This window comes from Embiotoca jacksoni, unplaced genomic scaffold, assembly GCF_022577435.1.
Source record: "Embiotoca jacksoni isolate LCO1_2020_lvr unplaced genomic scaffold, fEmbJac1.0.p SCAF_3, whole genome shotgun sequence".
Lineage (NCBI taxonomy): Eukaryota > Metazoa > Chordata > Actinopteri > Embiotocidae > Embiotoca > Embiotoca jacksoni.
In genome coordinates, this window is record NW_027185381.1 from 24,774,168 (window position 1) to 24,801,019 (window position 26,852).

The following is a 26,852-nucleotide window of genomic DNA, read 5'->3' on the forward strand; positions in this document are numbered from 1 at the left end:
AAATTTTAAACGCAAGACCTTGTTCCTCTTTAGTTCATCCCGTCAGGTGGCCTTTCATCTACGGCCTATACGCTGAAGGTCCGATCCCGATTATTAAATTAATGGAAATTGACAGTATGATGACAAAATAGTGAATCTCAAAGAATCGGCTATTAATGCTCACAAACGAGACTTTGTTTAATCTGCTTGAACTCAAAACGTAGTTGCATTATCCCAAAGCTGCATTTCAGATTACGAAAATTTTCTTAGAAAAAAAAAAAGATTTATTTATTTTAAGGACCATTTTTTGGACCTTTTGTTTCACATTATGTTGCTTCAGTTTGCAAAAAAAAAATTATTCTACCACTCTCCCTGCGTTCCAGTATCCATACTACCGTACTATGTAGATTTAGTATGTCCCAATAGGTACATGTTAAACGTAGGATGCCAAAAGTACCAGGATGTCCTACTACATCCGGCCGTATTTTGCAGTATGCAGGCCGAGCATGCAAACTCGACCTGGTCTGACCCACAATCCTTTGCGCTGCAATTACAAGTTTCACGCAAACAAGACGACTTTTAATCTTAGCTGAGTTTCTGGCCCCCGTTCGGCACCTGCCCCCCCCTCCCTCCCCTCCCCGCCAGAGTAGCGTTTTTCTTAACAATCTCAACATAAAGATAAAAGAGGGTGTGACTAATGCTTGCTTTGTTTTCTGCCTGCTTTCTTCTCACTTCGACTAACCTTCCTCCGCCTCAGGATCTCCTGGAAAACACGACATCTATGATGTTGGTGGGTATTTTCATTCAACCGCTGGTGTGTAAATAATCTTCCAACCCCCGTTGAGAGGAGTGAAAATGGTTCAGTGTAGAAATAGCTGTTCTGTTTAGTATTTTTTTTTGCATCTTTTAATATTTAAGTGACTCATATTTTTTTTTTTGCCTTGAAAGAACGAGAATCAGTGTGTTTTGGGGGGGGATTTTGTCAGTGGACCAATTTCCTATCAAAGTGGGCGTACTTTATGTAACGTATTTAACAACACAGATGCCATATTGATCGATAGTAGGTATATTATTGTTGTTTACCGTCTTTTTTCCTTTGTGGTTATTTTTGCATCTCCGCGTGGTCGTTTTTTCCCCCTCGGTAGTTCCTTTGTGTCTCATTGTCACTTTTTAAAACTTTTCTCTGTGGTTGTTTCGCATTTCTTTGCAGTTCTTGTGTCTATTTTGAAATCATTTTGCATCTCTTGCTGGATATTTTGCATGTCCTTGCAGTTGTTGTTGTTTTTTTGCAACTATTTTGTCATAGTTCTGAAGCTTTTTTTAAATTTTTAAATTTTATTTTTATTGATTTTTGGTCTCCGTTTGTGTTCTGTTGACAACAAATGATAATTGTCATTTTCAAACAAAGGACTCCTCGGTGCCTTTGTGCCTAAAAGGCTGCGCCGAGTAAGGCCTGATCAGTAATCTTTTCACGGTAGCAGCTGTATAGTTAGTCATGAAAGCAGGGTTTTTTTTTAAACGTAACGCGCTCTAGGTTTGAATAGGAGTTTGAGAAATACGGTGTTATTGTGACTGTACGGGACATTTCTTATTACTGCTCTGGTGGAGTGTTTTCCAGGAAGCGGTTTACTATTAAACAGCTGCATGTCATTCACATTTAAAACAAGGGTATAAATGTGAGACAATCACTTCTCCAAACGGGATAATCTTCCATTCGTGTGCTTTATCTCGGAGCAGCTGATGTTCATTGTTCCAAAGTCAAACAGCACCAGATTTATTCTGGATCCCAGATTTTGTCCTCGGTTCACTGCAGCGTCGGTGATTCTCTCCGTGTGTTATTTTTTTTCCTGTCAGGGCGTTCGGAGAAGCTGGACGAGTCCGTCCTGTCCGACCAGTCGCCGCTGTCCTCCGGAGTGGACTCAGGACAACAGTCCCCCGTCTCACCGGAGAACAGGAAGACTCACAGAGGCATCAAGAAACTCTGGGGGAGGTAAGTTTTGAAGACGATATCCGTCCTGTATGAAACATTCTTCACATTGAATCTTCATCCAATCAGTATTTTACATTTTTCTGGGACATACTCGTTGATTATGTCTGTTGTCTTCAGGATCCGCCGCAGTCAGTCAGGTAGTCCTGTCCAGATCCACGACCCGGACCTCGGAGACTTCAAGAGGGGAGGCTTCAGAGCTACAGCTGGTCCGCGACTGGCCCGTTCAGGGAAAACACGGTACACCAACACATCTATACACCAACGAGTGCATATGTGTAATAGAGAATAAAAGTATCTAAAGGGGCCATATGTGGATCGATGAAGCATAAACTGTATATAATAGTGGACGTAGCTCCCGGGTCTGGAAAATGAGGCCGATGTGGAAGCGCCTTAAGATGCGATACCGCAGAGGACCACTAGAGGGTGGCTCCAAAAAGCCTCCATAGACTCCCATTCAACCAGTCCCATAAAATTAAAAGTCAATAAATTCTTTTCCACAAGTTATTTCAGTGTTGTCAGCTAATGTCCCTCCTTCTTATTCGTTTTCTGGCGGTCTATCTGAAAAATAATCCCGTCATTAATTAGAAAATAATCTTTAATTGATTGACAGGTCTGTGGTGCAGTCAGGTTAGAGCTATCGGTGGGCGGGAGGTCGTAATGTCAGATATCCAATCGGATCGAGTGTTTGGGTCCGTCGTGTAAAAACCTGCTTCGCTTACGTAATGTTTCTTTTCTCACCTCCACGTCAGAGATCCGAAGACGCCGTTTTCCAAGTGGACCGCGGAGCAGGTGTGCGACTGGCTGGAGGACATCGGACTCGGTCAGTACGGCATCCTCGCCCGCCACTGGGTCACCAGCGGTCAGACTCTGCTGTCGGCCACGCCGCAAGACCTGGAGAAGGTACGCGCACAGTTCACCTGACGAAGTAAACTTCCATCCAGCCCCACCGCCTACGTTTCGGTTCTACCTGTCCGACCGTTGCCGCCGTCCGTCCGTCTGTTTGCCGTTTAGTAACGCTTGTCTCTGCTTTTCCACCCGCTCTTTAGTTTCGCCTTCAACGCTGTCACATCGCGCACCTCGCTGAACCCTCCAACCTTTTTTTTTTTTTTTTCCCCCCCGTCTCTCTCACCGGGACCATTTTAATTAAATAATTCAACCTAACATCACGTCTTCGTTTTCCTCAGGTGAACTTACAACCACGTTTTGTTTTGTTTTGTCTTTTACGCAGGAGCTGGCGATGAAGAATCCGCTCCACAGGAAGAAACTCCAGTTGTCCGTCAAGACGTTCGGCGGCAAACAGCCGGAGAAATCGGCGGAGCTCGACTACGTCTGGGTGACGCGTACGTGCTTGGGATCGCCCGTCGGCACAACTTCACCACGAAGTGTCTTGCCGTGTGAAAACCGGACTGTTTTTTCTCTCTTCCAGGTTGGCTCGACGACATCGGCCTCCCTCAGTACAAAGACCAGTTCAACGAAGGACGAGTGGACGGACACATGCTGCAGTACCTCACTGTGGTGAGTTTTAAAAACGCTGGTATTCGGTTCAACGGGATTACGAACGATGCACCAAAACCTTGTTCACTCGTCTCTTTCTTCTTCTTCTCAGAACGACCTGTTGTTCCTCAAAGTGACCAGCCAGCTGCACCACCTCAGCGTCAAGTGCGCCATTCACGTCCTCCACGTCAACAAATTCAACCCGAACGGCCTCAAACGACGGCCCAGCAACGAGGTGCGGTTAAATTATCATTAAAATACAAAGACGGCATCGGAGCCACGAGTTTCCGAACTTGTAATTCTAATTTAAACTTTAGAATATATATTCGTATATTTATTTTCATTGTAACTGTGCTACAATTTCATTGTGCTACTCTACCTTCTTCAAATTTGAACTTATTTTTTTTGTTATTTATCTATAAATCTTATTCCTTTGTGCATTTTGTTTCTTTTCTATCTTGTTTTAATGTCATTTTACGTCCCATTTGCTACATTTTGAATTGCTTTTTTTTTTTTAAGGTGCTATACAAATAAACCTCCCTTCATCTCCAAATCATATAAAGTTAAAAAGAAAATTCTGACCAACTTTTAAATGCAAGTGTTTTTTTACCATTCCATTTATCTCTATAAAAAAAAAAAAAGAAAGAAAATAGAAATTTGGTTTTAGACTTTTTGAACTTGCTTGTGGAATTTTTTTGTCTAAAATTTTGTAAAGCAGACTTGACAAACTTTGAAAATACCCAATATAAAGTACATTAAAAAAAAAACGTCAAAATGCCATTAAAACACGCGTTGATGTTCAAACTTATGTTTGTTACTATGTTGTTATCGAAGGTGTAAATCTTGTCAGTTCTTAAGTCCTATTTTTGAGCCTTTATATTATCTATCCAGACTTTTTCCTTTCCGTTTATACAATTCTGTAATCATCGGTGTTTACTGTGCGTTTCAGAACCAGTTCACTCCCAACGAGGTGGTCCAGTGGTCCAACCACCGGGTCATGGAGTGGCTGCGGTCGGTGGACCTGGCGGAGTACGCGCCGAACCTGCGGGGCAGCGGCGTCCACGGAGGGCTGATCGTAAGTCGAACGTAAATCGGTGCTACGCTTAATGGCGAGAAAGAAAAAAACAAAAAAGGTAGTGAAAAATAACCTCCGACGTCATTCCTCCCCTCTTGCCAGATGCTGGAGCCTCGGTTCAACTCGGACTCGCTGGCCATGCTGCTGAACATCCCCGCTCAGAAAACGCTGCTGCGGCGCCACCTGGCCACCAACTTCAACAACCTGGTGGGAACGCAGGCGCAGCAGGAGAAGAGGGAGTACATGGAGGCGCCCGGGTACACCCCGCTCAGCATCGCAGCCAAAGTCAAGGTAAGAAAAAGCAGGAGGAAAAAAAGCCATATATATATATATAGGGCAGAGGCAACCTCACGCTGCATTATGAGAACACACACGCAGTTTAACCTGTGTGTGTGTGTGTGTGTGTGTGTGTGTGTGTGTGTGTGTGTGTGTGTGTGTGTGTGAGAGGAAGCACCTTAATCCCTGGTGAGACCTCGGTGTGTCAGCTCAGTTTTTTTTAAATCCCCGAAGCCCCCTTCAGTGGGTTTAAAAGCCTCGGGAAGAGTCAAACGCGGCGCTGCTCCGCTCTTCCTCACAGCTTTTTTTTTTATTATTTAAGACTCGGCTTCTAAGTCCCTTCTGCAATGAATGGGGGGGGGGGGAATTTAAATGGAAGAATAATCCACCCTAAAAACACAATTCGCACTTCGTTGGCCCGTTTATGACCTCGGACACTCGGGATCTTAAATTCCTGAAGATGCAATAAATATTTTCGTGGACAAACATAAGCTGGTATGATAATTAGATCTAAAAAAAAAACAAAAAAACAACCACAATAATAGATTTGTGTGTGTGTGTGTGTGTGTGTATTTCCTGCCTCAGGCCCAGCCAGCTACCGAGTGGTATCCTATAGTGGTTTGTGATAATATCACAGTGGCTTTTGTCAGCAAAAGCAAGCTTAGAGGACACATTTATAGAAAAGCTGCAGTCTGCCGCTGCCGGGTTTCACTTATTCCTCTCATGAACCAAAAAGGCAGAGAGAAGTGTGGATATTAGAAAGTTGTTAAATATACAGATGTGATGTTTGGGAGGAAAAATGGACAACAAAAAGACCTTTAACCAGGAAATAACACCCGGACTGTGAGGTGTGTATCAGCTGAATTACACCTACAAATCAAAAAAATGTACTTTTTCTTTATTGTCATAATGTTCATAACGACCTCATATTGCCTGGAGTTTGTTTGTTTGACTCGATCTGATTGGAAACCCTCCGACACTACGTCCCGCCCAGCGATAGCTGTAACCTGACTGCACCACGGGCCTGTCAATCAAACTTGTCGTCCTGTTTGACATCCGTGCTCTTTTGTTCTCTTATGTTCGCTGCAGCCGAAGAAGTTGGGCTTCTCCAACTTGACTCATCTCCGGAGGAGACGCGCCGACGAATCCACGGACTACGTGTGTCCCATCGAGTCGTCCTCGCCCCAGTCGGGACAGCCGGCGGCGAACGGCGTGCAGATGCGTCCCTACGCCGGCTTCAGGGGCCTGAGCCCCATCCTGGACCGAGAGCCCGACCGCTCCAGGGACCAGGTGGGGCTCGAGGACAGCAGAGCTGACTCATCTCCATGACAACAACCGTGACAACAACAACATGGCGTTGCCGCGTCCGTACGCCATGGACGACTTGTGTTGTCACTGCTTGCCATCAGCCAATCAGCGCTCTCTCTGCTACTGCTCTGCTTCCTTTTTTTTTGTTGTTGTTGTTGCTTGCAGCCCCGTATATACCTCAACACCCCTCCTCCTCCCCGCCCTCCCCCTGCTCCTTTAAGCCCCCCCCCCCCCCATCAGCCCGACCCTGTGCCTTAACTCCCGACGAGATTCAAACCCGCCTGACTGTCATACAGCCAGCTGCAGGGGCGAACTGAGACGATGAATCTAGCACACTTGAAGTATATTTTTTTTATTTTATTTTTTTTATTTCAGATGCCTAACTAACCCGACCTCAGACTCAAACCTGTGCCATGAACCTAACATCATCACGAGAGAACGCAGCCTCTCTCGCTCTCTCTCTCCGGAGTCCCGTGACATCACTTCCTGTAAATCCACACAGCATATACGGACATCTCCTGTTGTACAGTATTAAAGCTGTTGTTTATAACATTTGTGCACCACCACTAGAGGATTTTTTTTTTTAATATATATATATATACATATATATATATATGTGTGAGTCAGCTATCATATACACCTTTTGATTTTTTTTTTTCCTCGCCGGTTTTGGAATACGCTTCTTTCTGTGACGTGGTTGACATGAACTTTGTGCAATATTTGCATAATATTATGGAGAGATTTCTATTTAATAATTTATGTCACTGCGGAGCAAAGTATGCAAAAAAAAAAAAAAAAAAAAAAAATAGCATGTTTTGTTTTTTGAAAACCTGAGGTGGTTATTTTGTACGCTTATTTTCATATTTAACTGTAATAGTATTTTTATAGCGAAGAAAAATCTGCTAACGGAAACTTTACACGGTTGATCATGTAAATGTCAAAAAGATTTTATCGAATCATTTAATAAACAAAATTATACGTGTGTAAAGTTGGTTGCTTCTTTCGTACACAAAAGACTAAATAGTCCGAGTAGAAGTAGAAAGATAAAAAAAAGACTGCATTTTCTTTATGCATCTACATATTAGGGGCCATGTATGTTTCTTCCACAAGGAAATCAATCAATCGCTGCTTTGTGGACGCCTGCAGTAACACTTCACTAACCTGCTTTCATCATCATCATCATCATCATCATCATCGTCGTCATCATCATGGCTGTCATGGCTGCTTATGACGCCAGCTTCCCCCCCCCACCCTCCAACACTTCCTCGGCCTGACCGGCCCGAGCCGAGATTTATCGTCTGATTCTCGTCACCGTGGTAACCCTGTTAAAGGTGACGCGGGAGGTTTCAATGTGCGAGTGCGGCTCGGCGTGCAGCTGCCGGTACAATCCTCACGCATTCGGTCGGCGACGCAATATTTACTCACGTGTAAATATTGCGTCGCTGTACAACAAGTTGCCAACTAAATACAAATTATGCAACTACGACGTGTTCATATTGTGGGGCAACTTCGAGGAGGCGGAGTGATATTTCTAGTGATGAGCAAGGTGTGATGTCACGATGATTTGTTCCAAATGTACAGCTGACCAATCAGATCGCTGGGTTTGGAGCTACTTGTTGTATAATAGTACCATTAAATACCGACATGAATGCAAATGTTTTGCTATTTCAAAAAAAAATTATATTAAGACTTATAATTGTTGCATTGAAAGTGTGACTATACTTGTCGCCCGTAATGGGTTCATACAGTAGGACAAATGTGTGTGTGTGTGTGTGTGTGTGTGTGTGTGTGCGTGTGTGTGTGCGTGTGTGTGTGCGCGTGCGCGTGTGCGTGTGCGTGTGTGTGTGTGTGTGTGTGTGTGTTGCAGATGGCGATCACAGAGGGTACCATTTTGCAAATTGAAGCTCTGTCTGAAAGCATCAACAACCTCACAGTAAGCACCAACACACACACACACACACACACACACACACACACACACACACACACACACACACACACACACACGAGCTGCCGGTTAACGACTCATGTCACTGGGGTGACCGCTCCTTGTCTGTTGTTAACAGAAGTTTGAGCTACTCGGATGGAAAAGTGGAGATACACGTATAATCTGAGGGAGAAACACCATAAAAAAAAAACAACTAAAAAACAAAAAACACCACATGAAACCGGCTCGCTGGTACTTACTTGTTTAACGACTTGCTGTTTTCACGCAGATGGTTCTTTTGCTTGTGTTTGCTGAAGTCATGTTGGTAATTGAACCCCGAGGCTGTCGGATAACAAACATGGACCCCTCACTTCCTGGTAGCGGCCTAAAGAGGCATCTCCGAATCCTGGAATATCGGAGAAAGAATCAGAAAACAGACGTCAAACAAAACATAACCCACATTTATTATTATTATTATTTATCATTTGAAGAGTTTGATTCCGAGGTGAAATATTCAATTTGTAAAGATTGAATGATTTAAAATATATGAATATGATTAAATATTAAATTAAGCCTCTTATTTATGTATTTCAGAAATGATTGCCGTTATTATGCTCTAATGGGACAACAAATAAAAAGTCTCTGGCCTAAATTAATCAAGCAAGATATTTTTCTGCACCCGATATTTTGCTGCCGCGCAATTAATACCATTAATAACGGCATGTGCAGGTGAACTGGTGTTCAGACCCTCTAACCGGAGTGAAAGTTGTAAAACCACAATTCAAAATAAATACAAGTTAAAAGGCTTAGCTTAGCATAAGAACTGAAAAAGAGGAAAATGGCTGGCGTGGCTCTTTCCAGTGACAAAACTGTCAGCTGTCTTATCAAACTTTTAGCAGGAAAGACCATCAGGAACATTTAACGACGGGTCCTTTAGGTGGACGCGTTCTTCGCCATTACATGATATTTTAAAAAATCTATACTTCGTAAATGTCAAATGCCTTTTTTGTCAAATAACTTAAGCTGAGTTTTAATCGGTGAGCTTTGGAGGTGCTGACCAGGCGGATCGTCCCGTCTGACTCCCGGGAATAAGTAAAAAAAAAAAAGTAGTGATGCCTCAATGTAAAACAAGTATTAATACCTCAAGGTCTCTTTGAAATGAAGCAGAGTGAAAGTATAACGTATTAGACAAACGAAACTTTCACAAGTGGGACCCCTGAATTAATGAACTGAGCTACTTCACCCAACTGTTTACTTCATTTCTCCACCTGTGTGTTTCTTTTTGTGTGCTGACACCCGTTTTGTTTTGTCGTTGCTTACTCTGCAGTGAAGCTGCTTCGCTCTGACTTGGGATCAGTTCTCCTCATACTTTACATCCCGATAAGTGGTATATAGAGCAGAGCTGAATCTTGAGAGATATTGTAGCACCATAAAGAAAATCTCACTCTCTGATTTAGCGATATTATAATATTCTGAAATGTGCTAAAAAATAAAATTAAAAAAATATAAAAATGTATGGACTGATCCCAGCTCAGTAAGCGAACACCGACTCCCAAAGCTTTGCCACTCCCATGATGCTTTGCCCCCCCCCCCCGCAGTACCTGCTCAGCCGGGACGAGCTGCGGAAGGACCTGAGGCGGTCTCAGACGGCGCTCGTTTGAAAGGACGACGACGGGACGCCGTGCCGAGTTCACTAATGTCGTCAGGCTCTAACACCGCGGCGACCCAGCTGGTGGCTTTCACTTCTGCTGGCCGCCGACGTCGCACATAACACCACGTACGCGTAAATGGACCGACACAATGCTGAGAACAATCGAGGGGCATCTTTTTTTTCTTCCCATAATAATGAACCGAACTGCTACTTATAAGCCATTGGGAATTTTTTTTTTTTTTTACTGCTTTCCTTGTTTCCCTATGCAATGTACCCATTAATGATCCTACCGACCACTGTTTACTGTAAATATAGTGCCGTTTTATCCAAAACGGGAGAACAGGGTCAAATGAACTATCGCCTGTTTAACTATATGCCGAGTAGCGCACAGGATGTCTGGAGGAAAAAAACAAAACACAATGACCTGAAGCACAAACACACATACACAATGAGAATTGTTACACTACATTATCGTTTAAAAAAGAAAAGAAAAAAGAAAACGACCACCTCGTACGCTGAAATAAATAAGTTATTAGAACCGTTAGAGCTTCTTCAAGGAGACGTAATGACAACGGACTGAATGGGACAAAAAAATGTATTGACTCCACAAATTCTGGAAAATAAACTCTGGAAAATGGTCTGTTACTGTAACAGCTCCCAAATATCTATATACTTAAGGATTTTTTTGAAATCTAATTCCTAATATGTGAGAACATATGAAATAACCGCCCGAGACAAATGTTTTCGTGAACCATCTAAAGTGCCTAAAACTATTTCAAAGTACTGTGTCTGCGTATATTTTGCTGATAATAAGTGAAAATACAGATATGCCAAAGGTGTTGTTTATAGTAATACCCCACAATGAATTTTATCTCCCATCGGTTTCCAGCAGCTCTACGGGGCATTTTAGCATCTTTCAGCGAATTGTTTCGGTTTTACGGATGACAACTTTACTGTAAGTGTTGTTGTTGTTGTTGTTTTTTTTAGCCACAGCAGGAGTCAGGTTTCAAGCAAAAAAACAAAAACAAAAAAAAAAGGCTCTGATAAAGCTATTAAACAGCAGACTGCCAAAGTTAACTAGCTGGTGAAGGTGTTGGTGCATTTAGCAGCTCAAAAGACAGATATTTCCCTCTGAAATTGGTGGAGACCAAAATTGAGCTAAAAAATAAATAAAACACAATTCTAAATGAATGCTAACATTTCTCTGTCTGCTGGTTGTATAAATAAACAGCTGTTTGCTAAATGGTTCATTATCTGTTCAACTTTCATAAGGTGCTAAAACTTAGATTTTTCAACCTTCTCCCAAAGTGGCTAGAAACTATATTTTAATGCTGTTTTATCAAACATTTTGTGAACTTGTGTCTTGTGCGTTCAACTATTTACACATGACGGCAACACTGTGCAGCGTCAGCAGAAATGAAGGTTCCTTTGACCCTCTTCTCCCTCTACCGTAGTATGCAATGTACAGATATGCTCTAGTAAAGCACCGTTTTGATGCATGTGTTATTATAACAGCTTCAGGAAGAAGAGAAAATACAAATTTAAAAAAAAATCAAACTACTTTTATAAAGTAAACATATGACTGCACAAATGACAAGAAACTGTTACAGTATGAGACTAGATTGTGATATTTGGTTGAAAGTATAATCAAAATTAAAATAACTTTGACAGATTGAGTCGTCCGAGTGGTAAATAGATCAGATTTCAGGATTTAAAAAAAAAAAAGGCTAATACAAGAATGGACATCATACTGTACTACTGCGATAACACACTGACGTAGTTGGACAACTTTACAAAACGACAAAGTCAAAACTTATCATGCGAAACTTCCCTCTCGTTAACTTAAGTGAAGGGAGTCGAACAGGAAGTGGCCACTTTCATGTCCTTATTCGAGCTTTATTCTGGAAAAGAGACAGTTGACCGGTTTGTTTACCCATCAAACCCTTCAGGCTCCCCCCCAGTCCTCCAGCTCGTACCGCCAGTTAACTACCGAGACGAGTGTTTTGTTGACTTGCCTTCAAATTTGACGAGTTACAAACAGCCACTCCCCTACCGCTGGAAAACGCTCTTTATTCTACCGAGAGTTCAGAAACACGGCAGGACACCCGAGACCGAGCTGATACAGACGCAAACGCGTAGAGACATTGTGTATCTCGGCAGGGCAGGGGACAGGAGCGGACGGCGGTTAGGGGACTAGGAACTGCAGAAACGTCCAGACCCGTACTGGTGAGTATCTCTATCAATTTGTTTGGAGTTTTATAGCGAACAGACCGTGTTATTCGTAGCGTCTTGAATTGGCTAAATGGTATCCAAGTCATTTTGTTGTTGGTAAATAGACAAAAAAAAATGGATGGTAACAACGGTTCCATATGGCGGGACAACAGTAATACAGACAGACCTTCCTCAAGAACCCGACTATCAAAATACTAGAATCAACTGTTAACCCACCAAATGTTCATTTCAGCAAACATTTTATACTCGGTGTGACGGAACAAATTCTGTCTTTCCAGTGTATCAGGGAGACCAACCTCTGATCTCCTGCTCTCCCATCTTCAGCCCACCATGGGCCAGAAAATCAGCAAACCCACCACTAACCCCTTCCACAACTCCAACTTCCTGTCCTCTTTCAAACGCCGCTCGGCCAGGCCACCCACCTTCGAGCGCAACGCGTTCCCTCAACCGAGCATCTTCGCCACGCTGAGGCGGCCCACCGTCGCCAAGCCCAACGACTTCATCCCTCTTTTCAGCGGCTGCATCTCCGCCGCCTCGACCAGAACCCAGGAGTACCTCGTCTTCAAAGACCCGGAGGACAAGTTCCACCCGAGCCCCCGGGTGCTCACTCAGGTAGCTAAACTTGATCGTCGACGTATTCGATCATGATCCACGAAAATCTGCCTTCAAGTAACCGTTAAAACATCTCGTCCTCCCAACAGGTCTTTCTGATGACCTACATCGCACAGAGCGTCGACCTCAACCTGCGAGACACCTTCAACTGCACGGCCATGACGCCCGAGCAGCGCGTCCTCCTGGGTGCCGACTGGGTTTGGGCCTTGCTGGAGAAGCCCACCGAGAACCCTAAAATGCAGATCGCCGTGCAGGTCCTACATCTGCCCGAGACGGTGTCGGCAGAACCGAAGGCCGCCTCCCCGGAGGCTCGCAGCGAATCTGTCCAGACGGCCCAGATGGAGTACAGCGACAAGAACGCGCAGCAGAGGATGGTGGACTTCTGCGCCTCCGTCGGCAAGGACTGCTACGCCCTGTTCTTGTTCTTCGGGAAAAGAAACGACAAGGGCAACATCTACGGCGTCCTCAGCAACAACTTTGAGGCGGCCGTCGGAAAATGCAACAAGATCGACAGAGCTTTGATCGAGAACTTCTTCAAAGATTTCAAGTACCTTCACATGCCTACGGGAATGATGCAGGCGATTGTCACCCAAAAAAAGGACGATCCCCTCACGCTCACGGTTAAATTCAACTGAACCAGCTCGTAAACAGCTGACGGTGAAGACCGCGATTGACGAACACAAGCGATACGCTTGACGCGACAGAAATCTGGAGGTTATTCGATGCCGTCTTCTGGAGTCGGATGGAGTCAAAGGCCTTCGACAGCAAATCCGTTTATATTTGACGAGCTTTCTGCTTTTTACTCGCAGTCCTGCTTTCTAACAACGTAATCCAGTCGCTCATTAAACGTATTTCAACACGAGAACAAATAAGCGCAGTTACATTTGGACTCGGACTTTGAAAGTTTTGGTGGGTAACTAAAATACACACTGGACAGACCCCAACGCACTTTGTGAATGCATGTTAAAGAAAAAGGAAAGCAAGATTTTGTCCTCTTCATGATAGTGTTTGAATATTGTTGCCGTAGGACACCAGTAAACAAAATAGTACACAATTTTAAATATGTTTTCGTTTTTAATCAAACATCATTCACAAGAAATAAACCAAAGTTGTTGTTTTTTAAATCTAAAGCTTATTGTTGATACATTTCATGTAAATATTAACATGTTTTCATTAATTGATTTGGTACGCTTTGTTGTTTTTTTTTTTACTTGTGTGCATAAATGTCACGAAGCTTTTCCAACAGAATTTAAGGTTAAATTGTTCTTCTGAGTCTTAAACAGATTTCACTGCAGCGAAACCAAAAGCTTCGAATAGTAAAAATTTTAAATCAGCATTTTTTTTTTTAAATTATTTTTAGCGATGTTAACAGTGTAGCTTTAGGGAGAACAATGTTGACTTGCCTGTCCATCTTTGGCACGGACACCGAGGGTGTCCAGAGGATGAAGTTTCATGAATTTGGTGACCTTCGACCCTCCCTGCGGTGCCACTAAACTTGTAAAATATCTCGAACATTTACCCGAGGCACAAAATTTTGCGCGAACATTTTTAGAGTGAAGCGTCTTGACAGCTATTTGATCGTTCGCCATCAGATTTTGTACAAACTTTCATGTTCCCCTCAGGATGAACAATAACTCTTGATTCTGAGCATCTCTAAGACCAAATAGTTATAAAACTAACGACACCGTCATCAGTCTCAAGTGACCCTGATGTTTTGTTCTAATTAACAAATGTCAGCATGCTAAAAAGCTAAAGTATGCTGTTGCGATTGCAGATATCACCTTCTAAACATTGACGTGTCAGCGAGTTGCTTACACGACTGTATATTCAAAGCTTTGTAACAAAAAAACACAACTTGTTGAATATAATTTTGCCAAAATAAATTCGTCTTAGTTTTGACAAATGGTTCAACAGCATAACTGAATAAAACCTTTAATCTTTTACGGACGCTTCAGTTGCAACTTTACAGAACTGTGTAACTGTAAAAGACCTGAACTTTGTAAAAAAAATAAAAAATAAAAAATAAAAACCTGAAAGTTTCATGTTCTGTCAAAAAAATAAGATTTATTTAAGACATAACTATCAGTATGCACATTTCTATTGTAAAGGCACGTTTCCAAAACAGTAATTACATTTCTTACATGACTAACAAGAGCTTTCCGAAAGGTAGAAAAAAAAAAAAACAACACTCAGTATTTAAATGTCAAAGGTCGCGGCAGGTAAAATGGCTCACGCTTTTTTTTTTATTTTCTTTTTTTTTATATTGTAAATCCCTCCTGCTGCTTCCTTCGCGCGATAAAAGTAACGGCTGTGATCGTAAAGTCAATTCGTCAACTGTGAAATTCACATTTTCCTCAGATCACCGGGAACATTCAGTTATCTTCACGTTTCACGTGTCGGGAATGTTTTTTTTCCAGGAAAAAAAACCCAAACAAACCAAAAAAATACGTCGATAAAGACTAAAAAAAGAGTAAAAGAGAGTCCGTCATAGTTCGTCCTTTACCTCGGGTTCTTTTTCGTGGCTCGTACGCTCGCACGCGCAGGCGGCGGCGTGGTCGTCCGGCTGCGGCACCGGCTCCATGTCCTCGTGCCTCGTCGGCCGCCCCGCCTGCCGCTCGGCGTACGTCCGCAGCACCCTGTAGTAGTAGCAGTACAGCCGGCCGGGCTGCAGCAGCTCTCGGGCCGCCGCCTGGCCCGCCCTGGCCATCTCCCGCGCCTCGCCGTCGTGGCCTTTGGCCCATTCGATTTTCTCCAAGAGGTCCGACAGGTCTCTCTTCACGGGAACGTAGTGCGTGCCGGCCTTCAGGCGGCCGTAGAAGTGCTCGTAATACGGAGAGTCCTGCTTCAGGACCAGGCTGTTCCCGAGCATCAGGTAAGGGAACCGATACGCTGCCACCGTGCCGTCCACGTTCACCTGGTATTTGTACTGAAAGGAGGGGCGGGGCGGGAGGGCGGGGGGGTTAAAGGTCACTACTTTGTAATATACGTGTTTTGTTTAGTAATCAAACCGTCACCTATTTATTTTGTCGGCGTTTGCTTTGAGGAACATCGAGGAATTTGTTTGACACTTTCTATAGAATAAAAGTTGCACACTGCAGCTATAAGTTACGATAAAAAAAAATAAAAAAATAAAAAAAAAAGAATTACGTAACAAGAAATATAATAAATAGACTACAAGTATAAAAGTATAAATAGTATTTTAATTCCTCACCTTAAAGAAGTCAAAGAATCCGACGAGCGGCACTTTGCCGACGTCTTTCTCCCGGTCCCTGAAGAAGAACCAGCCCGTGATGCCGGCATCCAGCAGCTCCGGGTTTTTCTTGGACAGATCGACCAGCTGGAGACGTTCCTCTCGGCTGTCCCGCCCGCGGAAAAACGCCCGCTCGCTTTTATTAGCCCACGGAGGCCCTGGCAGAGGGATATTACCCGAGAAAGAAAAAAGGCAAGAAATGTGAGGATACGAGGTCCAAAAAGCTTGAGGTGAACTTTTATAATGATTTGACATAAATAAAAATAAAAAAAGGACATATTTAAACTGACCCAGGTGTATAAGAGGTGTGTGAAGGAGCGCAGATATTAATGCAGAAATTGTAAGTGAATAATCAATCAAATAGAACGAGATAAGCCCGAGGTACGAGCGGACACATCCTATTCCTCCTTTGTTAATTCAAATTTATTCAGTGTTTTTCGATTACAAGGCAAAACCAGTCAAAGGACAAAAGAAATCCACACACAAATTATGACTGCAAATTATAACATAGTTTCAAGTATTTATATGATGACAAAAAAAAAGTATCATCCTACGAGTGTTTATTGCTTTATTTATTGATTTGAACTTCATTCCTTTTTTTCTATTTTGATCAGGTCCTCTCTTAAGAGCGTAAATGAAAAGAGACCTGGTCAAAATGTAAAAGTTAAATCTTAAAGCTAAAACAAATTAAATTACAATGCGTCTCAGCAAATGTGTTGTGAAAAATGCACGTCCTTGTTTCAGTCCTTAAAAATAACTAAAACTTTACCAAACAGAGTGACCGACCCAGTTTCTCCTCGTCTCTCCAACCCACCGATCTTTTACTAGAATTAATTATGAATTAAAAACAGGACTTTAAAAACGTAAGTCTCTTCAACATCAGCAACTGGACAGACAAAGTATATTTGTACATTTTGGCCGTCTTGCTAAAATTAGAAGTATAATTTCAGACGTTCCCAACTACAGATCGTTGGATCCGCTAATCGATTAAAGAAGCAGTTAGATGATGGTCTACATCATCCATTATGAACAGCGTAAACACGAGAGGGCCGGATACTGAACCCTGTGGCACTGAATGGGAAATATATGCACATTACACTGTAAAATGTTGGTCTCTGAAGCAACTCCACTTTTTTTTTCTTTTTACAGTGACCCCTTGTATATTCTCTCATGCGTATTTTTAGGTCCGTGTTCAATATCAGTTCAGAGCCAATAAATATCTTCAGCTACTGCGGTCCAAAGTATTAAAAGATATAAATCAGTGCTGCCAAATTCTTTTTAAAAATACCGTCCATAAAAACATTTTGACAACTTTTTAGCACAGGAAACAAACAAAAAAAAAAGAAAATATGAACTTTGACCCCATAAAACTTGCCGGCAGTCTGCCGTGCGTGCGAGTTACCCGTGTGTCCCTGGATGGACAGCAGGTCGTTGGTGACGCCCCTCATGGTCTCCAGGGTGGAGTGCGTGAGCTCGTAGGTGGGGAGGACGATGTCCCGCGTTTCCGCGGAGCCGCACCACGACAGCACCGGAACGGCGTCCGTCGGCGTCCTCCTCGTCGTCTCCAGCGGCCAGTCGCCCACGTTGACGTAAAACTCCGCGTCGGGCAGCCTCACCTTCAGACGGAACTCAAACGCTTAAAAAAAAACACACACGCACCAATAAAAAAAACACTTTGTACGTATACGTGAGGCCGACGCGCCCGCTGAGACCTTTACCTTCCTCATCAGCGACAGCAGCATCTCGTCGGAGAACATCTTGAAGTCGGTGTATTTCCCCAGCGTGCGGCGGTACAGCCGGTGGCCGATGACAGCGTAGTGAATGAAGCCGCCTCTGTTGGCGAAGCGGGGCGGCCCCTCGCGCCGGAGGTGCTGCAGGTCGATGGCGGGGAACGACTTGAAGTCCTCCTCGATCTGCGGCTCCTCGGCGGGACACCGCATGACGCTCTGCCAGACGGACCCGTCGGGTTCGGGGCAGTCGCAGTACTCGTGATAGACGGGACCTGACGAAAGGGGGAGGGTGGGGTGGGCGGGGCGGGGGGAGGGGGGGGGGGGGCACAAAAATATCAGGTAAAATAATCAGGATTTCAGAATCCTCCTGACAGATGATGCGTTTGAGGACACGCGAAACACTCGGAAGTTTGAATCTTTTTTTCCCCGACGACGACCCTTTATGTCAAAATCCTAAATGGGACTTCGTCCACTTTTATGACAAACCTTGGATGGCGTAAGGTGACTTGGCAACGGCCGCATCCTGGTGGAGGACTTGCACCTTCAGGCCCTTGGCGACGGTGCTGTAGAGCCGGTACCTCATCAGGAAGGACCCGTCTCCTCGGTCCAGGGGTGGAGAGACGTGGATGCGGATGTGCTCGTCACTGTCCAGCGCGCTTATCTTCACTTTGAAGGTGTCTTTACCTGGACAGCGCAGGGAGAAGAGGATTTTTAGTGACATGTACATTACTTAAACTACTTTTTTTTTTGCTGATTTTAATTATCAACTCATTTCTTTTATACTGTTTTAATTGTTTTTTATGGTTGTTTTAAATCCATCTAATATATATATTTTTTTTTTTTTTTTTAATTGAATTTATGTATTTATTTGACTTTTGTTACTGTCCTGTTAATTCCACATTGCTACCTTTTCTGTACAAAATAATGAGTACTTGTCTACACCGTTTATAAATTTACATCTTGTTCAATAAAGTTCTCGCTCTTAAAAAAAAAAAAAGAAAAAAAAAAGACATTTCCTCTCGCTTCAATAATAAAAAACAGAAAAAGGACGCAACCTTTTACAGCGCCTCGTTTACCTGGAGATGACGTCAGGTTTTCTCCTTTTAAACTAACCGCCTGGATGTAGAAGTAGCGGACCGGTAAAACGACGTCGGGGTTCAACCCCGGACCCCAAACGAGGCACCTCTCTGGGCTGATTCCTGCACAGACAAAAACCGGGAAGTTTGCGCTGCTGCACGCGACTAAAACTACAAACCGACAGAGGAAACCTCTCCGAAAAGAGTCTTCCCGTCGTCTGCACGCCATGTTCCGCCGACTGCCACGCGTTAAAAACGTTAAAAAAAAATTTTAAAAAAGGGTTGGTTTTTTTGGGGGGGGGGATGGAAACTCACTACGCAGACATGTTGGTTATCCGGGACCGGTGATGCCTTCACGGGACGTCGGAAATGTCGGACTCAAGACAATGCTAAACAAATAAATTTGACTTGACTTGACCGGTGATGCCTTCACGGGACGTCGGAAATGTCGCTGTTAAGACTCTGAACGCCCCACGAGACACCCAAATACTGTGCAGTTTTTTAGTTAATAACCTTAAGCAATGTCTTGCTTTGGGAGCTTTTGACTGTACTCGACAAAATAGTGAGCGATTTATGTCAAAAGAAATCCATAAACAGAGCTAATACAGCGTCTCAAAGTCAACGAAATGGGAGATTACATGAACATTGATCACTGACAACAAGATCATTTGGTCTGCAAATATACAATATAAAACAAAAGCAGCTATTTTTTTTTTTTTTTTTAACTTTTTTTAAAAGTATTTCATAACTTTCAATCAAGTCCAAAACCCCAAAACTATTAACCATAAATTAAAGATAGTTTTAAATCATTACAATTATGGGGCAAAAAAGTAACAATTGATTATCAAAATAGTCAATTCTTTCATTTGACGGACAACGTACTCGACTATTTGTTGACGTTCTACTTGCAAACTGTCAGCTAGTTTAATTCATTAAAGATTAAAAAAAACATTAAAAGAAAATATGCACACAAAAAAAAAAAAATCTGAATTTTGTGAGTAACTTAAGTACAAACAGAAAGTGGCAATTCAGCATTAAAAATGTCCAAAAAACTACACTGCAAAAAATTGTTGTCCTAACACATTTACCATAATGTATTAAAAACAATTTGTTTTTGCATCTTTATTTCACTAAAAAATTTAAGAAAACCTGAGTCTGTAGACATTTTTATCGAAACATAACTTTTGCAATTTTGACAGCAACGTTGGATGACAGCGTTTGTTTTTTGTTTTTTTTTGCTTTGCTTGCATCAAAAAACTCACACATGCATAAATGAAAGCCGGCAGGTGATACACACCTGTTTGTGATTTTGAAAAGTAGTTTGATCACTAATTGTTGATTTTTGTGGCTCAAAAAAAAAAAAAAAAAAAACAGCTGTGGAAGTTAACACTAGTACGCGAAGATGTTTTCTGTTTTGTGTCCCAGTTTGTCCAGATTTGGCAGACAGGCGAGCTGGATCATCGGCGGAGGGCCGCAGAGGACGATGAGGGCGTCGGCCGACGGGGCGGGGAGGTGGTCCCGGATCATGTCGCAGGTCACAAATCCTGAACTGTAGCTCCAGTCTGGAAAGGACCAAAGTTTTGTTTTTTTTTAACAGATTTTCAGTTATTTGCTGTTTGTTTTTTTTTAGCTGCAAAAATTCAAACAACCACAATTTAAAAAAAAAAAAAAACTGTAAAAAATGTCTACAAGTATATGGTTTATTCGCATCTTTAACTTCCCTTTGGACTTCCCTTGAAAATAAATAAATATAAATATAAATCCCCGGTACACCAGGTACACCTCCTTCAAATGAATAATGATCAAGGGCGCTGCGGCGTTTTTCTATTCTGTGTTGTAAACTAATGAAGACACGACGAGACAAAACACAAGCGAGCAACTCACGACTGAGATTACGCAACTATATTATGCCCGTTAATTTCCGCTCGCTTCTTAAGGATTATGCAAAGGAAGCTATACTGTAACACCGGTGTTGGAAGTCTCTCTCTCCTACCTCCTCGGCCTCGGCGGGGATTTTTGCTCACAGCTGAGAAAGCCTTTTGTTTGGTTTTCTTCTCGCTCTGAATATTCAGCAGTGTTACGTCCCGGAGATTCATTCAAGGGGATGAATGACGAGCAGAGAGAGACCAGAAAGACCTGAGTTTTAAAGACTTTGCTCGGCTTCCCGTGATGATAACAAATTAGTCATGGAAAATGTTCCCCGTTATGAAAATGTCTTGTATAATTACGTGCACACATTAAATACAAAACAAGACATTAGATACGTTGTCGTGCATCATGTAGCAAACACAGCGATCCATTTTCATCTGATTTATGGTTGACTTGGACTCGACCAATCAGAAGAGAGAGTAAAAAAAAAAAAAAAAAAAAAAAAAAAAAATTGGTGTGAAGGCGTGACTATTTCACGTTTCGCTGTAGTGGACGGGCGTATCTATTTCATGTTTTGCTATAATGGACAGGCGTGTTTTTTTCACACTTTGCTGTAGTAGACAGGCGTGACTATTTCACGTTTTGTTGTAGTGGACAGGCGTGACTATTTCACGCTTTGTTGTAGTGGACGGGCGTGTCTATTTCACCTTTTGCTGTAGTGGACAGGCGTGACTATTTCACCTTTTGCTGTAGTGGACGGGCGTGTCTATTTCACCTTTTGCTGTAGTGGACAGGCGTGTCTATTTCACGCTTTGCTGTAGTGGACAGGCGTGTCTATTTACCGTGATACCGGGTCTGTTATGGACATCAAGACTGCAAATAAAACACCACAACGGTGTCAAATACACACTTCTGGATGTAAAAATGCCACATCTGTCTTACCCTGCGGAGGTCTGTCCAGCGTGAACCACAGCTTAACTTTGTCGGGATGGTTCTTCTTCACCTCCTCCAGCTCCTCCCTCAGCAAGATATCTTTCTCAGTCTGAGACAGGAGCAAATAAAAGACGTTATTTCTCCAAGGCGTTTTCCCAATTCATGTGCAGTTTATAGTCTTTAACAATGAGACAATAATATTCCCAGAACAATATGCCAGCACGCAGCTTGACCTGGTTGGCGAATATGAGCGAGCACTCGGTTCCGTCGGCGGGGTCGGCTGCGATCCGGCGGATTAACTGGAGCATCGGAGTGATACCTGGGGCGGAGACAGAGACACTGAAATAAGTCTCACGGGAAGATTTATTTCGAACCGAAGGCATGACGGAGAAGTAAAATGGAGTCTGTTTCTCATTTTTCAATAAAGTCAAATTGTCAACTGTGGAGCTGTAAAAACTCTTAAAAGTTCAACTTCATTGCAGGATTGAGTCCTAAACCGACATACACAGAAGTTTTCTTTTTGTCTTGACCCACGTTATCTAAAACACAGCATAAATATGACTCGATGCAATTGCTGGAATCACTTCTTTTTCTCTTTTATAGGGTATTTTATACATTTTCTGCAGGGATTTCAGCCTCTGAACAAAGCACATGCATTATTTGATATAATAATGTATTCGTGACGGTTTAATTGAATTGTAAATGAACCTGTTCCACCGGCGATCATTCCGACGTGCTTGAACTTCCGAACTTTTGGCTCTGACTTCTTGTCGGGTCGGATCGAAAACTGACCTGATTTAAAAGAGATCAAAAACATTCAGTGTTATGGCAGCAGTTCAGACTTCTACTGTACCACAGCGCCCCCTGCTGGTCACAGCAGGTAAAACGTACTGCATACAAAACAAAAGTGTTTTCACTCATTTTTAGATATATATTTTTTTCAAACATCATACTATTGCCCTTGTAGACCAGGAGTCCACTGGGTCCTCGGAAGTCAATGGTGTCCCCGATGGACATGTTGTCCAGGTGCTGAGACATCTTTCCTCCGTCGGGGAAGGACGGGTGGGAGTTCTTGTAGTAAACCTGGAGACATCACCCAAAAGGACAGGAAATTGAATTATTTAATTTTCACCATTAGCTCTATAGTGCATTAAAATGAAAAACGCAACACTGATTTTATTACCACTTTAAGATTATATGGCAAAAATGAGAGGCGACACAAATTTTAATAACAACTACAAGGTTTGTGATCATTTTCAGTTAATCACTGCGATCGACTCCTTTTCACATTACATTTAGTCATTTTAGGCATTTGTTTATGTTAATATATATTAATATATTAGTGCATCAGCTTTGAGAGAGTATTGTCCAAAAATTACAATTTGCATTTAGAAGTCAATCTTAGTTAAAAAAAAAAAAAAAAAAAAAAAATCACGACCTTTGTCTTGTCATAAAGATTATAACTCATAAATAGGAGCTATGGTTGTGTAACAGTTTGTATATTAGTTCTTTAAACAATCAGAAATTTAGAACCGATGGATCACAGGATTTATTAATGATTATATCTGCAGACTTTATTGGCTATAACTGATATATAAAGTATTATAATGATTTATTAGCCACGTATAAAGTAATATATACATCTGTGATGATTGTCCCCCTTGTAAACTGATTGTTAAAGTGATGAGAACACATTATCTTTTAAATTCATGATCTCCTTGCAGATTTCATTGACAGTTGACTCTGAATATGTTGTCGTGTGTCAGTTAATGTTTCTGATGAACGTCTCCTGTGACGGTTATCTGTCCTACTTTAACCACGAGGTCCACGTGTCCCTGGCTCTCGTCGCTGGAGACCGGAGTGTAGGCTCGGACCACCAGGCTGCCGTTCACCTTCGCCGACAGGTACACGTGCTGACCTGGACGAGAGGACGGAGGACGAGAGGACGAGAAGGGAGGACGAGAGGACAAGAGGGGAGGACCAGAGGGGAGGAAGAGAGGATAGGACAGAGGGGAGGACGAGAAGGGAGGACGAGAGGAGAGGACCGGAGGGGAGGACCAGAGGGGAGGACCAGAGGACGACAGGGGAGAGGACGAGAAGGGAGGGAGAGAAGACAAGAGGGGAGGAACAGAGGGGAGGAAGAGAGGATAGGACAGAGGGGAGGACCAGAGGGGAGGACGAGAGGATGAGAGGGGAGGACAGAGGGGAGGACCAGAGGGGAGGACAAGAAGGGAGGGCGAGAGGACAAGAGGGGAGGACCAGAGGATAGGACAGAGGGGAGGACCAGAGGGGAGGACGAGAGAATGAGAGGGGAGGACAGAGGGGAGGACGAGAAGGGAGGGCGAGAGGACAAGAGGGGAGGATGAGAGGATAGGGAGGAGGGGAGGACGAGAAGGGAGGACGAGAAGGGAGGACAGAGGGGAGGACCAGAGGGGAGGATAAAGGGGAGGAGCATCATTTAAAGCATCTCTAAATCATAAAAAATATGTAACTTTTGTGACTTTTTATTGCTCCACATTTGACTTTTTACTATTAAGAAAGTATCATCAGTGTTTAAATCAGGGAAATCGTTCATTTTTCATTTTCATAATTGTTTTTAGTCGCTTACGACACTTTTAAAACGAAAGCTCAAGACAGTCGCCGAGAGATTTAGAAGACGTAACTAAAGAAATACTAAAAAAAAAAAACTGCCGTTGCTGAAAATGTGGGAGTCGAACTACAACCACTTCTTTTCTTTTTCTTTTTTTTTCTCGTGAAGATATTTATTTACAAGAGCAGAGAGAAGATCGGTGTTTCCATACCGACGGGCAGTCCGAGGATGTGAGTCCCGGACGTAAGACCGAACCGAAACTTCTTGGTGTCGTGACTGATTTCCTGCACGAGGACAAAAAGCAAAAAAACAGTCCGCACAAAGTCAACAAAGTTTGTGTTTACGCGATATATTTCATGTATATTTGTCCGACGATAAACCAGTTTTTTTGCAACAGTTAAATACGACACGTCAAGTAAGAATTGTCTTTTCGGATTTGGTATTTCTTTAAACTGTCTTTTATTTCTCCTGTTTAAAAGACAGTTTAAAGAAATACGAAAAAAAAAAAAACATGTCATAAAGGATTCAAAATGCACACATGAGGACAAATATTATAAGACTTTTTTTTAAAACAGGTCCAAAACGGTTTGCCTTTTACATCTCATTCATTCTTGGATCCTACATTCCCCCACAATGCAACAGTCAGAGTTGCAGGTAAGTAAGTGTCCTCTTCAGTTTGTCAGATTTCACAAACAATTCACTTTTTTTTGAGTCACAAAACTTTCTTCACACATGTAGTTGAATTCCAAAAAAAAAAAAAAGATTTTACTTTTATTGATGGTTAGCCAACTAAAAAAAAAAAGAAGAAAATATTCCACCTCATTCTGTTATTTCTAAGATGCGTGTGATCGTAAAGGTGTGTGAGTTGCAGCCCACCTGCTTGTGCATCAGGGGGAGAGGATATTTCACTGTGGGATCCTGCAGAGTGACGGGCAGCTTCTTCTTCTTCTTCGTCTTCTTCGTTTCTTCTGCAGAGCCTCGCAGGAAGAAGTAGAGCGCGGTCACCGCCACCACCAAGAGGGCCGCCGCCGCCGCCGCCGCCGGGGACACCTGCATGGACAAAAACATCACACACTAAATGGTCCTCCAGTTCTGCACAAAAACAGCAAAACGATTTCCCCACCAGGGTCCATTGAAATTTTTGCCAATTTTAACATTCACCATCGGTTTGAGAGCAGGTGAATATCTTTTTTTTTTTAAATGTTTTCTGGACTTTCAGGAGAAGATGTTTAAAAAAAATGGAAGAAATTAAGCAAAAATGTATTCTCACCAAAGTCTGCTCCATAGTTTAACCTGCAGTAAAGTGTGGCAGAGATTCCTTCACCTCCAACACAACGTGAGAGGCCAGAGTCCACACCTCGGGGCTTTAAAGGGGCGTGGCTTGCCGCTGGAAAGGGGGGTGGAGGGGGGGCCGGGGGGCGGTGTTGCGCGAAGCACCAATAGGAAGAGAGAGATCTGATCATGACACTACATGGTACAAGAGGTGGTGTTCAGAGAAGTGAAAGAGCCCAGAGTGCAAAATCACACCACTGAGAGGAGGGGGAGAAGGGGGGAGGGAGGAGAGGGTAAAGGGGGGAGGGAGGAGGGGGAGGGAGGGAGAGAGGATTACATAACGACGATGTCACTGCTGAGACCGACGGGGAGAGAAAATACTATTAGAAGAAATGTCACAATCTGTTTCTTTTCAAAGAGTTTATTTGTATGTGCGTAAAAGCATAATTTAGACATGAAGGATGTCCTCGAGAGACCCCCATTGCTTTTAAAACCAGCGATCATATCAACTTTATCTGTAAAGAATAACAGATCAAGTATTCTACATAAATAATAAAAGCAAAGCAGGGTGCAAAAATAATTCTGTCACAAATCATGTTGTTTTTTTTTTTATTTGTTTGAAGAGGAGAAGTGGATGAAGGAAATATTCAGTTTATTTACTGTAAAAGTAGTACAACTTTCCTGCAGTGAAAAATAACAATAACTAATGCAAAAGTCTCATAGTGATGCATTAAAAAGCATTTTACTGATATAGATTTACTGAATTTGCATCATATTTTATCAGCTCCACTCTGTGTTTTGTTTGTGAAATCAGAACCTGTAAAGTAACCTGGTAATTTAAATACAAATTTAAATATTGGGGAGTTAAACATCAGCAGCATGAAATGGAAATGACCAAGTCGAGTCGAATCTGTGCTTCAGCGTGTGGTTCTTGTGCTTTGATGCATTTTTGATGTGAGCGTCTTTTTTTTTGTTGTTGTAGGTATTTGGTCAAAAATTAAAAGTATGACACAAATACACATTCAGCTCCGCAAATGTCAACCTTGCACTGTAAAATCAAACTCGTTTCAATTTAAAGATACGAGCGAAAGAGCTGCCTTCATTTTACGTGAAGTAAAAAAATATTTGTTCTTCTACCAGATTTTGTTTTGATCTTGATGGAACAACCTTTGTTGTGTAAAACCTTTTGTATTAAGTTTGGTTTATTTGGATTTGTTAATTAAGTGAAATATGTTTCAACTTAATTGAAAAGGTTCTTTTTTTGGGGGATTAAATTCATGAATTTATCAAACATTTTCCAGTATTTTTTTTTTTTTACAAATCTATTTCAACATAAGATAACGTGTCCTGATGTTTTAAGTTTGTCTGAGTCCATTTTGATGGACATTTTTTATTTTCTCCCATTTCCAGCTGTTTAAACTTCAATCCAGTTCAGATTGGCTGTTTGGCGTAATCATCTAAAATCATGATAATCACCAAAATTATGATTATTATTGAGACGTTTCAGTCAGGTTTTAAAAACGGGGGCGACAAATGACGTTGATCCCTGCAGACATGTCGATTCGCTTAAAATCAATTCAACAACTCA

At 42.4% G+C, this 26,852-nt stretch overlaps 4 protein-coding genes across 6 annotated transcripts in view; 2 read left to right on the forward strand and 2 right to left on the reverse strand.

The window, feature by feature from the left end:
- The window catches only part of ppfibp2b (PPFIA binding protein 2b), a 75,586-nt gene extending 64,329 nt beyond the window's left edge, over positions 1–11,257 (forward strand). For 2 of the 3 annotated variants that reach the window (XM_069162250.1, XM_069162252.1), the window contains 12 exons: positions 737–769; positions 1,834–1,969; positions 2,087–2,206; positions 2,719–2,869; positions 3,198–3,309; positions 3,396–3,484; positions 3,576–3,698; positions 4,413–4,538; positions 4,641–4,829; positions 5,904–6,104; positions 7,990–8,055; positions 9,648–11,257. In XM_069162250.1, coding sequence (XP_069018351.1) covers positions 737–769; positions 1,834–1,969; positions 2,087–2,206; positions 2,719–2,869; positions 3,198–3,309; positions 3,396–3,484; positions 3,576–3,698; positions 4,413–4,538; positions 4,641–4,829; positions 5,904–6,104; positions 7,990–8,055; positions 9,648–9,710 — 1,409 coding nt within the window. In that variant the 3' untranslated portion in view covers positions 9,711–11,257. The other variant, XM_069162251.1, reaches the window with a different exon arrangement.
- Positions 11,258–11,336: 79 nt separating this feature from the next.
- rep15 (RAB15 effector protein) lies at positions 11,337–13,792 on the forward strand. Its single transcript, XM_069162255.1, has 3 exons — positions 11,337–11,926; positions 12,211–12,544; positions 12,634–13,792. The coding sequence occupies exons 2-3, from the start codon at positions 12,263–12,265 to the stop codon at positions 13,177–13,179; spliced, it is 828 nt and encodes a 275-aa protein (XP_069018356.1). The 5' UTR covers positions 11,337–11,926; positions 12,211–12,262; the 3' UTR covers positions 13,180–13,792.
- A 796-nt stretch (positions 13,793–14,588) lies between these two features.
- Positions 14,589–19,852, reverse strand: poglut3 (protein O-glucosyltransferase 3). The gene is made up of 6 exons (XM_069162253.1): positions 18,601–19,852; positions 18,011–18,208; positions 17,513–17,796; positions 17,197–17,410; positions 15,756–15,952; positions 14,589–15,470 (listed from the first exon to the last, which is right to left on the reverse strand). Exons 1-6 carry the CDS (start codon positions 18,827–18,829, stop codon positions 15,030–15,032), a joined length of 1,563 nt encoding a protein of 520 aa, XP_069018354.1. The 5' UTR covers positions 18,830–19,852; the 3' UTR covers positions 14,589–15,029.
- A 100-nt stretch (positions 19,853–19,952) lies between these two features.
- On the reverse strand, positions 19,953–25,334 carry cyb5r2 (cytochrome b5 reductase 2). Its single transcript, XM_069162254.1, has 9 exons — positions 25,263–25,334; positions 24,869–25,042; positions 24,204–24,276; positions 23,214–23,320; positions 22,356–22,485; positions 22,111–22,194; positions 21,636–21,721; positions 21,412–21,511; positions 19,953–20,162 (listed from the first exon to the last, which is right to left on the reverse strand). Exons 1-9 carry the CDS (start codon positions 25,275–25,277, stop codon positions 19,990–19,992), a joined length of 942 nt encoding a protein of 313 aa, XP_069018355.1. The 5' UTR covers positions 25,278–25,334; the 3' UTR covers positions 19,953–19,989.
- Between the last annotated feature and the right edge of the window lie 1,518 nt (positions 25,335–26,852).